Genomic DNA, 12,920 nt, shown 5'->3' with positions numbered 1-12,920 from the left:
TGATCGCAGCCTTCGGTATTCCCGCGTATTCCCGCGTATTCCCGCGTATTCCCGCGCTGGTAGCTCAAGTTATGCCACCGATGTGATGAAGGTGTCACTCAGTGACATGCTATTTTGGGCTTCTTACTTGTGCTCGATTCCCTTACTTGGAAAGCCTTGGCCGTCAGTGGTGCCTCACATCCCTGTGCGTTAAAATGTAAGGAAGAGGTACAGGGGGTGTCAGTCAGGGATGTGTAGGGCCGGCCTCATCGTCACATCCCAGATTCAGAGGCTTATCAGCCAATCCTATTCCTGTATATCTTATCCATGCTCAGAGGCACAGTTATTTTGAGAGGACTTCCATGTGTAACTTCGGTAAACTCTTCGGATACAGGAAGGGGGGAGTTTATTTGGCCTTGTGTAGGGAAGAGTTGCAGTGGATGCATTTATCCGGGGGGCTGTAACTGTAGCATTATCTCATGGGACCACCCCCCCTCCCCCCACCTATGTCAGACTGTCGGGGAATCTTGTGCCAGTGTTCATAGTCGTGATGAGTCTGTTTTGCCTTTGCCAGGAGACATAGGGCTGGATGGTAGCACCTTTGCATTCCCATCTGCATGTTTTCCCTCAGACAATAAATCTCTTTTGCATAGGCAAATGAAATTTGTGCTGAAATTATAAGAGTGATCTCCGAAACAATCCCTGTTTCGCTCCAAAATGTGGTCAGCTCAGTGTGGTGGCTTTATAACGGGGTTCACCACGGTTCACCGGAAAACAAGTTAAGGGTCAGGAGACCTTTGGTCAGGACCCCAAGGTCCACCCATCGCATTGCCTCGGCGATACACGCACTTCGTGTCATAGTGGTGATTCAAATTAGTCTTCCTCTTAGTTCCTCGCAAACAGTAGCCTCCAAATGTCAAACATCACCAGAGGCAAAGCATTAACACCTAATACTGTTGTCTTCTCAAATTCGGTCCATGGCTGTGTGTTTTTTTTTTTAATATATTGATTCAGCTTAGGGAAGGATAGGAAAGACCTGTGAGATTTGTATGAGTTATATGAATTACAGGAAGGTTTCAGTCTTAATTGGCCGGCTGGTGTGACTCGGGAGACAGAAGCAAACATGATAGGGGGACTTCATCTGAAGACCTGTGTTTACTCTGTCGGCAGGGTAGAATTGCAAATGAGCTTAATCGCTATGACGACAGCCTGACCCTTCTAAGGCACCAAGCAGGGCATGAGGTTTGACCCTGACAGCGTGGCTCAGTAGGATTTTAGATGTCCATAATTGATGAAAGCTCCCCTAAATAATGAAAATACAATGAGCTAGTGTATAGCTTCTGATTAGCTCTCCTTATGAATGGCGGACTCTTAATATTTAGCTTTGAAAACCCCACAGAGCATAGTTAACTTATCACCAGGAGATAGGCAAGTTTCTGAGACACAACAAGGCTGGGATTGACTTGAGCTTCTGTGACCGACGAGGCAGAACTGCTACTTCGCGTGATATGAATCCGGCCCAGAAACTGGTAAACTGGCAGTTGGCGGACTCTTCCGGCAAGTTATTATTTCTGGGCCTGAGAATTTCTTCTCAGACACTTCATCCTGAACGTTGTCTGGATTATCATCTGCTCCTTGAGTGACAGTCCCTCTCATTTTGCTGCCCCTTGTGTCAGCGACAGATGTTACTGCTATGGCAAATTTATATATAGATGTTTGTTGACAGTTTTTAAGGTAGATCTGTCTGATAAAGATTCCGGGGGAGCATCTGGAAGCAGAGGCCGTTTGCCAGACTGGAGTCTGTGTTCCTGGCAGGTAACAGTCACAGTGCGTGCAGCAAAAGCGTGTGGGAGTCTGAACTGGCAGGGCGCAAGACAGCGCCCTCATTCCTCACACTGCGTCCTGATTGGCCGCGTGGCTGAATGACTGGAATGGAATGCTGTAGTACACTCTGCTCTGATACAGGAGGGAGGTCATTCACTGGAAAAGGATATTCCCCCGATTGTCCATCTGCAGCCTCCAGACATTAGAAAGTAAATATATCCGTTAAAAAATAAAATATCCATTACTTGATTATATTGTTGGGCCAACACTACTCTGATATCAGATACCTGTCCCTGAGATCAGATACAGATGAATGTGTGGCAGAACACAACAGAACAGCTGTGATACCCTCTACAATCCGATAATGTATGGAGGAAATGGCAAGCAGCGCATTCTCAAACGCCACTGCGATCTGAAACGAAGCGCCGCAATCTGCTGTAAACAGTCTCCGTTCTTAAAACCAAGTGTTGCACTCATGGGCCAGTGACCACAAACCAATACAAACAGATATGACACATATCTGCACACTCCTAAAGGTGTAAACCTAAGTGACCTAACTTTGGTCATTCTTGTGGCCTGTAATTCCTTACTGGACTGCTCAGATACAGGAAGGTTAAGACGAACATCTCCAAGTTGGTTGTATTTACAACTCCATTTAGAACACACACTGCATGCATGTTATAAAGTCCCCCCTGAACACACTTTACATGCGTAGTTAACATAGCCTGTGAGGTGATTTATCTTTTGCTTCCTGTATCATATTTGATACACGATCCAGATGCCAAACAGCCAGTCTTCTCTAGCTCAGTGGTTTTTAACGAGACTCTTCTTTAATCATTCTTAACCACGTCAACCCGAGGAGCATGGCTGTGAAACTGCGACAGAGACAATTGAAACACAAATGTCAGTGCCGTTAGTTGCATGGCAGGTGTCATGTAGCCTTTGTACAGCAGTTCCACAGAAGTCACGGGTACCGGGGGAAGTAGGACACAGTAAAGCAGACACTTTCTGCCGTGACTGCCGTCGGACATGTGTCATCACCCCTTCTCAATGGTACCGGTAGCAACAGTAACAATGGACAAGCCACTCCATTCATAACTCCGCCCCCTCAGCTGATTGGGTTACAGCCAGTCATGAGGGCTTGGTGGGCAGGGTTTGGTTTCCAGCTTTTCAGATCTGCAGCGCACTATAACGGCAATGGAGAAAGTACTACATTACTGAGAGCAAGGCAAGCAGTGGTTTATAGATACATAGATAAGCTCGCCAAGTTTTGGGAAGTAAAGTTTTCATGTGATAATGGAGACATTTTGTGACTCTGTACATAGATATATAATTAGCTAGCTAAAGTAATATGTAATATAAAATCTAGTTAATGTAGATCGGTAGCTAATGTAGAAAATCTGGCTAATATAAAGGCTAACTATTGCAAAATCAGAGTAAGAGCCTGAAGCGATTGTCGTAGAAACAGCTGAACAAAGCCACATTGTCCAGTGTGAGTCATCTCCCTCTGGAATGGAGTTACTCTCACTGCTGCCAGGGCATGTTCCAGTGAGCCACCTTTGTTTGGGCTGGGGGGGGGGTGGGGGCTCAGAAATTGAGTGAGCCTGTAGACCAGCTGGGCAGGATCAAGGTCTGTTGTGTGTGTCAAAGTAAGGACCAAATGTTTGGTGTCGTAGGTCTTGTGTGCAAACAGCCTCACCCTTCACTCCCCTGTTACGTTACGCAGACGCTCCCCTTTAACAAACCGTCAAATGCGTCTAGTCCAGAAACAACAGCAAGCAGCATGTAAACCTTTGTGGATGCCAACTGTACTGTGTCACTGTGGAAAAACAGTCATTTTAGAGATAGGAGTCTATATCTGCTCGCATAGATAATGTGGAAATGCGTGGGTATGCTCCTCTGTGGATGGCAATGCAGGCTTGGATTCAGGGAACAGGCCGGTCCTGAAAGCAACTTTGGAAAAACGGAAGTATGCAGAACTTCCACAGAGATGGTTCTGATGTCTTCAAGCATGAAGCAGGACACACGGTCTTTAATTCTTAAGGATCTTTGAGTAACTCTCAAACTTTTTTGCAGACCTAATCCACGATAGGTTTCAGAAACCAAACCGACCAATAGGGTGTGATTTAAATGTTCTTTTCCACCTATAAGTTAATTGATGATAATTAAATATGCATATTTAATGCAATCAGAATGCCTGCCACAGGAAATGCCAGCTGATTTAATTTAAATAATTATATGTTGAGAAAAAGAACAGTGAGTTTACTTTGTGTTTTCCGGGAAATATTTTGTCCTAAGAGAAGGAGCAAACTGGACGGGCTTGCATATGAAATGATATTGATTTTGGCATGAATACTTTATTGATTTCCTCGGGGGTCCGAATAAGATGCTAGTCCTGCATCTGGTAAACAGCTTTAGCTGCAGATGCGTCTCCTGGCTCATTTCCGTAACCTCTTCCATGTTTTACAGCCCACGCAAGCAGACTCATTCAGTAATGTCACCGTCATCGTGGTAACATTAGTTCACATTAAACTGAGGGCGGGTCCCTGCATATCGAGATCGGCGAGAGATATAGTGTATCACAGGAATGTTTTGTTCGTGCTCCTTGTTTCCAGTTGGTTGCCCACACTGCCCAGTGTGTTGCCTGACCTTTCTTTGTTGACACAGTCATTTGGATATTAAATCAATTTGCCTATGTTTCAGCTGTCAATCAGGTGCTAATTAAAATGTTTAGGACCACACAATGACCACATCCCTCTTGTCCCACAGTGTACCGGAGAGGAGAACTGGGTAGACAGCCGGACAGTCTACATCGGCCACCGGGAACCCCCACCAGGGACAGAGGCCTACATCCCTCAGCGGTTCCCAGATAATCGGATCGTGTCTTCCAAGGTACTCCATGGACGTGAGGAGTGTTGGAGCAGGAATGCATGAAATATGCTCTTCCTAGATAGATGTTGATGCTGTAGGGCAGTGTTTCCCAATCTGATCCTTGAGGAACCGCAGACAGTGCACGAGGGAGGGAGCAAAAACATAGACCATCTGTGGATCCCTGAGGCCCAGATTTGGAAACGCTGTTGTAGAGAGAAAAGGGCTACAGCCACACCCTCAGCTTCAAAGTCCTGCTGCAGATCCTCCAAACATAGCTGTGTGGAAATAACCCAGGGAATTTCTCCGGTGGTCTACTGGTCAGGATTTGTAGCTCTCACCGGCAGGCCTTGGCTTTGATTCCCGGGCAGGGAAAGCTACCTGTCAACTTGTGGCCCATTTCGGGGGGTGTGTGTGGTTCAGAGGGTTAGTCCCTTGTACTTGTGAACAGAAGGTCGCTGGCTTGAGCCCAGGCTCTGGCAGAATCTCCACTGGGCCCTTGATCAAGTCTCTTAACCCCCCCAAAATGCGCTAGGGGTGCCAGATAAATAGCCTAACCCTGTGCTTGAACCCCAAGCTTTACACTTAATGTGTGGAAAGGGGATATGTAACAAGAAGCATTCCAATGTACCTGTATGTATTTTGCATGTAGCATATAAAAGCATCATGCTGACGTGTTCACCTTGTTTTCCTTTGTGATTGCTGCCAAGCTTTCTGAAGCACTGGTCAGCACTGCACTTATAAACCGCCTCCCATTCACCTCTTCCACAAGCCCAGGCTAGGAACCCAATGTCACACTTTGAGTCACTGGAGCTTGGCAGCTCAGATTAGGCTCCCTGTCACTGTCATAGAACTTCGTTACACCTATATTTCTTAAGAACCAGCCCTAGAAGCTTTAGAAGCGTGAACTCCTTTTACATCGCCAAGCACGTCTGACCGATCGCATTAAAACTTGTGTCTGTCTCCCTCACAGTACACCTTCTGGAATTTTGTGCCGAAGAACTTGTTTGAGCAGTTCAGAAGGGTTGCAAATTTTTATTTCCTCATCATATTCCTGGTCCAGGTGAGGATTTTAGCTCCAGCTAACTCCCACAGTTATTTGCACTGCGAGTTGTGGCAGCAGTAACTGAGGTTGCTTACCTCTGCTGTCTTCCACCATTTCAGCTGATAATCGACACCCCCACCAGCCCCGTGACCAGCGGCCTGCCCCTTTTCTTTGTCATCACCGTCACCGCCATCAAGCAGGTGAGGTTTTATTGTCATGAAATGCACTCGGAGGTGTTGGAGAATATCAGCGCTTTGGTTGAATGAAAGGCTTGTATCAAACCCTTATATGTGTCAAACAAGCTGGTTAGACTATGCTTGGACGCTACTCCCAAAGTAGCCATGCAGTGGTGACTTAGTAGCTCTGTGCAATGACATAGGATAGTTGGCTTTGGCCAGTACACAATTTACTTTTGGTGACAGTGAGTCCAAATTGCATATGGTGGGTACATATCCTCCCAACCTCCCTGGTTGCTACGCCCCCTACCCACACTGGACTTGGTGTTTTGCTAGGATGCAGCTGGTCATCGGGGCTCTTGCGAAGTAAAGATCAGGGTGCTGAAGAATGTTTTTAACTGCCCTCTGGTCATCCTGCACCACGATATGTAGAGCACCATCTGGCAGGCAAAATATGGCCGTAGGCAGAAGTGGCTTGGACTTACAGTGGAGTCTCAGTAATCATGAAGCAAGGACTGGATCCCAGTGCCTCAGGTTGTGATCATAAAGTATTCATGGTCACCTTTGGGACAACGGTGTTGTAATCTTATGATATGAGGTGCTTCCTATGCTGTAGCAATAGCTGTGTTGAGACATGCAGTGAAAATCAGCTTTTGTTTATGAATCTAAAATAGGTGAAGCATGGGTGATAGGTGATAGGTGAGTTTTCTAAAACCTGTTTTGATTTGGAGGCATCTGGGAGACAGAGCTCTCAGATTTGCCAGTCAGATGCCAGTGCTGATGTCGGCGGGCCGTGAACAGGGACAGCTGGCTTGGCCTTCACACACCAAATCGGGTCCACTGACCCAACAAAATCACTTTCCCCCTTCTCTCTGGTAGCTGAGACATGTGTACATGGAGAAATAGTGGAGGATCATCTTTCTGTAAATATATCATGCCGTCTTGACTGTGGAATTGCCGGCTGTATAAAATCTTAACAATGAGATATATATGAAGATAAATTAGGTCATTGTCTTGCTGATAAAACCTAACATACTACATTGTTCGTTTTTTTTTTTTTTTCTTTTGTCCCCCTGTTATCCCGCCCCAGGGCTATGAGGATTGGCTACGCCACAAAGCTGACAATGCTGTCAACCAATGTCCTGTTCATATCATCCAGCACGGCAAGGTGGTGAGGAAGCAGAGCCGCAAGCTGCGGGTGAGGGTCTGCTGGGAGATGGGGGGTGGCTGGTGGGTGTGCGGAAAGCCTGCCGAGAGTTCAAACCCCATAACAGCCACTGGCTCTTGAAAACAATGTGCGGCCTGTGATGTTGCAATGAAGAACCCTGTAAAAACGAATCTTTGTCAGTTAAAATGTTAATTTTCTGCAATTTACCCCAGTAAAATGTTGATCATTTGTTTAGTTTTTAAGTCGTCATGCGGCTTGAGTCTCGAGGTGTGTTGCTCGGCAGTTAAACGGCAGTTTCCTGTTCACTTTGGGATTCTGCTTCCACCGTGCAGCCTTTGGTGTGCCTCACCTCGGCCCCTCGGCTGCGCACGCCTGCGTGTGGCAGAGCTCTGTTTGTCTCAGTCTCTGTGGCCATCTCGATTTAACTGCCCCACTTAGCAATTGGCAGGCATATCTTGGCTTGGGGAGGGGAGGGGGAGCGCGTGCAACTTAGCAGCTGTGCCTGAGATGCAGTGAAAATTCCCACTAAGCCGCTAATGCTATCAGTGTCTTCATATCCTCTTACGTTAAAGACGGTGCAGCCTCACCTGAGCACTAGTACGGGATACTACCTAAGCCTGCAGTGCACAATGAGCATGTCAGCCGTGTTGGCGTGGAATTTTAGCTTTGCCCTCCTTATTCTCTGATGTTAACTACCTGGTTTACTGGAGTCCAAGTTCCTCTTTCTTCTGGTCAGATAAACCTCAGCTGGTGATTCCTGGGCTCTCTGATCAGCTGTAGCTCTTTATACTGCCCCTTTTTAGGGAGACCAGATAATCCATGTCATGGGGGACACTATGAGCTCGGACAGGATTTGTAAACTACCACTTCAATTAAAAGGACCCGGATTTCACTTAAGCACCGAGTTCTTGCTGTGTGCTGATTGGTCAGTCTCCTGTAATCATGCATGTGTCACTAATGTTAATGTGAAACAGCTGGATGAGTCTTTCAATCACAGAAACAAACCAGTCAAGGCACAAGAGACACTGAACTATTTAGCCAAGAATACGTGCCTTTCAGTTATAAAGTAGCCTGTAAAACCTGGAGTAGCTCAAAGTGTCTTCCCTGACATGGACTGTCATCCTACCCCATTTCAAGTCCAGTACTGAACACTCACCTCCCTAGGTCTAAAGCTTTGGAGACACCATGTAGCAATGATTAAAAACAACGATTTTTCCACGTTTAAAAGGTGCTAGCGGCACTTTCCGGAATATCTTGCTAATGAGCCAGGTCCCTTAGCTCTGGAGACTCATTGTAAGCAAATTGGGCATTTGAATTGGTGAACTTTCCTTGTTGAACTTGTCATAGCACAAACACTGAACATGTTTACTGTTTTCCATGTGCCTCTGAACTGAAATGAACTGTGCAAAAAAAAAGAACAACAAATGAAAAATATCGCTAATTGAGCTGAGCCGTAGATTAGAAGATTTCGCTGTTGCTAAGGCATACGGCTTCCAGTCTGTTGTGTAACACATGATCCTGCGGAAAGTAAACATGAACAGATGACCAAAATGTAATGAAGTCTATATGGGTGTTTATTCGTTATTGTGAACCAAATAGTTAATCGAGAAACACCAGCTTGCTGAAATGTATATCATGATAAATTATGTGGACTGTTAGTGTGTCAGAACTGTAAAACAAACAAAGAAAAATGCAGCAACAACCCAGACTTAAGGCGTACAGCCCAGGTATCACCATGACATTGTCAGTGCCTGTAACAAGAACCTCCGAAATGGAATGTCGACAGTGCAGATGTTTATTTTTTTTTCCATAGAAGGTGAAAACAAATGCAACAGACAGCAGTGTTGCTAGGTGTCATCAGGGAGAGACCCGCCCGGAGCTTCTCTCAGTGAAGACGTTGCCTTCTTCTCTGCTCACGCTCTGCCTACCTTCTCAGGTTGGGGATGTTGTCTTGGTCAAGGAGGATGAAACATTCCCCAGTGACCTCATCCTCCTGTCCACGAGCCGGGATGATGGTACCTGCTTTGTGACAACAGCCAGTCTGGACGGGGAGTCCAGTCACAAGGTGAAGATCTTCTGTAGCTTAAGGCTTGTTGATTGTAGGTCAAGGCTTATTGGATGTTGACAGGGCATCCTCTAAAGCTCTTGCTAGGCTGAAGGCCAGCCAAGTTGGCAAAGTGTCCTGTGACTGAAGGGCTTATAGCTGTGTTCGGACGTCTAGGTAATTACAGGCTATGGTCTTGTACTGCTTGGAGAATGTCCTGACCAACTTACCTTCAAACCCCCTGCAGGTTCCTTAAGGGTCATGCTCTGCAGATACCTCATAAATACTATAATTCTGTAATTGGGCACAAATAGAACAGAATTATTGTTTAGGTTGTCGCAGTCGATAACGCTCCCATCGTTTATCTTTACGTAAAGCATTCCATGTAATCCCTTAAATGCTGAAAGGCATGTGACAAATGACTTATTGTCCTCTTGAATGGAAGGAGGGGGTGTGTGTTCGCATTGAGATAGAATAGTGGGGCGTCAGGACAGAGAAAAGAGTGGTACAGAGTAAAGTGGAGAGATGGAGAAAAGGAGATGAGTGAGCCAATGTGTTTGATGTGGCTCAGGGCATCCTGTGGCCCGACAGTGTCTCACCTCCCCCATGACCCCTTTGTGTCGCATTTACTATTTTCTTGCTTTTTCTTCCCTCCAAAAAGACATACTATGCAGTGCAGGACACAAAGTCGTTTAATACTGAGAAGGAGGTGGACATGTTGAGGGCCACCATTGAGTGCGAGCAGCCACAACCTGACCTTTACAAGTGAGTGACTATGAAGAACCTCAGGGAAGCCAGTGATGCCGACAAACACAGCGTGTGTGTGTGTGTGTGTGTGTGTGCGTGTGTGTTTGTTAATGCACCACATAAACAACTGAGTTTGAACCACTCCCCTGCTTTCAGATTCGTCGGACGCATCAATATTTATCAGGACCGAGATGAACCCATCGCAAGGTAGGTCTATCATATTTCCTGCTTTCCCTGCCAGACAGGAAATTGATTACACGTTAAAATAGCCATTTGCTATGTCACAGACCTCATAGAAACATAAGCTTTGCTATACTGGGTCTACATTTTTATATATCGATAGCTTGCATGCATGGCTGATGTATTATGCTAATGATTTTTGGAAGGCTTTTATTATTTGGCTGTTCCTAAAACTTCCCGGCCCCTATGCAAATCCCTCACTTGCTGCTATAATTGTTTATGCATCTGAATTTCCTTTTTGAAAATGCCCCATCACAATAAGTGGGGATTAACCTGTATGTTAACCGGTTTGGTTGAATAGCAGAGAATTTAATGAGAGAGATGATCTGACGTTCAAGCATGTTTATGTGCTGGAGAGAAGGACGTGTCCCATCTTGCTCAGTTGACACTAAAGAAATCTGTTTCAGCGGTGGGTCTGCTTGTTGACAAGGATGTTTAAGTCAATTTGAGATCAAATTAGGTTTGTGTTATTATATGCACACTTGTTTGCAATTTGATTTTGACTTTAGTGACGTTATACTACTTCTGGCCAAAGGCCACCAGCCAAGAGATGAACACTGATTGACTTCATGGTAATTTAGTGAAAGAACACACCGCTGTCAATGATGATTAAGCTCTACTGTCTCTCCTTCAGGCCCCTGGGTTCTGAGAACCTGCTTCTGCGAGGAGCCACGCTAAAGAACACAGAATTTGTTTATGGTAAGGATCTGCATGGCCTGATACAGAAGCAGCCCGGTGCATTCTGGGAGAGACCAAACCATTTTAGAAATGATGGGCTATCAGTGAGACGGGCTGGCGTGCGCTCATTCCTCCGAGCAAAGCCTTATGGTTATTGCAGCGAGGATTGAAATTGCCGTTATTCATGAGGAAGCAGTTATGGCTCTGCGGTCTGTCATGATCAGCGCTGAATTGGCAGAACAAAATTTACAGGTATTTTCTGCTGCCTCATATTACTGCACACTTCCATCTCATTAAAGAGGCATCGGAGCGAGCCAGAGCCAAGTCTGTGATGGATAATAGGGTAAATAAAATAAACAGGTGTTTGGTTCCTCAGGAGAGGGCCGGCTTCCCGTACTGCAGTGTGATTTTCCAGTAGATGGGGGTTTCATAGTTTAAGTTAGACACCAACGTATTTCAGTGTGCAGTTACATGTTGTTCTGTACTGACTGTGTAGCAAAGTAATGTGTGCATCTCATCTTTCAAAAAAAAAAAAAAAACAGGGCTCTTGCGATCTCGGAATGGAAACCCTGTGTTTTTGAGTCATTAGGCTGACTCCATGTTAGATGCTTAGACATTGTGTGGGCTGAAGGTGAGTGAGGCTCACCCCGACTGATCTGGGATCAGTTAATAGCACTTGCCTTTTTTACCAGCTGTCGCAATTTATACCGGCATGGAGTCCAAGATGGCCCTCAACTACCAATCCAAGTCGCAGAAACGTTCCGCCGTCGAAAAGTAAGAGTTGCATAACCAACTCATCTCACATTCAGGATTCTTCTGCGTTTGTATTTATGCTGTATGTTAGTGATTTGGTGCATGTTGTGACCTGTTCAGGAATTGTAGAGGTTCGAGATGTTGACTGTCATTCATTCTGCTGATCAAACACACTCAGCTGGTTGTTTCAAGCAGATAAAATTCCAACAAGGTGTTTACATTTGTAATTAGTCTGCTCCACACTGCCTTGCCCCATGCAACCCCTCGCCCCGCCCAGCCCTCGCCCTCCTTTACTAACCCTTTCCATTCCAGCCAGGTCCATTGCCACCAAATAACAGATCTGTGCTTTTACATGAGAAATGAGTTTTAAATGGCCAGCTCTTGCCCAGTTGTTCTCACAAGCACCTTGACCCCTGTGCTAATTACCTCGGTAAATCACAGTGTAATTAACGTGGATGCTGTTGTTCCAGTTGTGTTGATGTAGCCGTTGTTTGCGGTTAATGTATGGCATTGGCCCCGTAAGCCTGTCCAGATAAGAGCTCAGTGAACAAAAAGCCAGTTTAATGGATTTGGACTTGGATTTGTAGCTAAAAGAGCTTTATTCCGAGAAACAAACAGGTTTCTGTTGTCGCATAAAGTGCTTCAGTACAACACATCTTGTCGGGAAAAGATGTAACTCTCCCTGCGGTCCCTCATCAAATAAAAAACGTCAAGTGAGAGCATGAAGTAGTGTTGTGTGTTCCTCACTGGATCTCCTGCCTGTTTACCTGCGTAGGTCTATGAATGCCTTCCTGGTGGTTTACCTGTGCATCCTAATCAGCAAGGCCCTGATCAACACAACGCTGAAGTACGTATGGCAGTCGAACCCTAACCGGGATGAGCCCTGGTATAATGGAAAGACCGACCACGAGAGGCAGCGACATGTGGTAAGCCCAGATACACCGTCTTACAAACTCCCTCTACATGCCCCTGTCCCCTCCCTCTAATGGTGGTTCCACTCTTTTCATCCCATAGATGATCAGAGCTTTCACCGACTTCCTGGCTTTCATGGTCCTGTTCAACTACATCATCCCAGTGTCCATGTACGTCACCGTTGAGATGCAGAAGTTCCTGGGTTCCTACTTCATTACTTGGGATGATGAGATGTTTGACGAGGAGCTCGGCGAGGGAGCTCTGGTTAATACCTCTGACCTCAATGAAGAGCTGGGGCAGGTATGTGGGCGGTGAATGAATCCTTTGCAGGGGCACCTGAAAATGCAGACCTGAGACATAGATGCTGCCTCTGCGTGAAGGATGTTCTGTCCTGGGATGAACCCATTCAACACAGAACTATCTTTTGGAATATTTTATTTAGAATCATTCTGCACAGCTGACTTCCCACATCCAGGTTATTTTGGT

General features: G+C 45.9%; 1 protein-coding gene across 8 annotated transcripts in view; it reads left to right on the top strand.

Moving 5' to 3' along the window:
• atp11a (ATPase phospholipid transporting 11A) overlaps positions 1-12,920 on the top strand; it is a 50,743-nt gene that overhangs the window by 17,415 nt on the left and 20,408 nt on the right. For all 8 annotated transcript variants that reach the window (XM_048999225.1, XM_048999224.1, XM_048999226.1 and 5 more), the window contains exons 2-12: positions 4,573-4,695; positions 5,645-5,734; positions 5,836-5,916; positions 6,983-7,090; positions 8,997-9,125; positions 9,766-9,869; positions 10,008-10,058; positions 10,726-10,790; positions 11,462-11,543; positions 12,298-12,448; positions 12,537-12,734. In XM_048999225.1, coding sequence (XP_048855182.1) covers positions 4,573-4,695; positions 5,645-5,734; positions 5,836-5,916; positions 6,983-7,090; positions 8,997-9,125; positions 9,766-9,869; positions 10,008-10,058; positions 10,726-10,790; positions 11,462-11,543; positions 12,298-12,448; positions 12,537-12,734 — 1,182 coding nt within the window. The remainder of the gene's footprint in view (positions 1-4,572; positions 4,696-5,644; positions 5,735-5,835; positions 5,917-6,982; positions 7,091-8,996; positions 9,126-9,765; positions 9,870-10,007; positions 10,059-10,725; positions 10,791-11,461; positions 11,544-12,297; positions 12,449-12,536; positions 12,735-12,920) is intronic.

Source organism: Brienomyrus brachyistius, unplaced genomic scaffold (assembly GCF_023856365.1).
Source record: "Brienomyrus brachyistius isolate T26 unplaced genomic scaffold, BBRACH_0.4 scaffold44, whole genome shotgun sequence".
NCBI lineage: Eukaryota > Metazoa > Chordata > Actinopteri > Osteoglossiformes > Mormyridae > Brienomyrus > Brienomyrus brachyistius.
The sequence above is the reverse complement of the archived record's forward strand: the minus strand, read 5'-3'. Positions and strand labels throughout refer to the sequence as shown.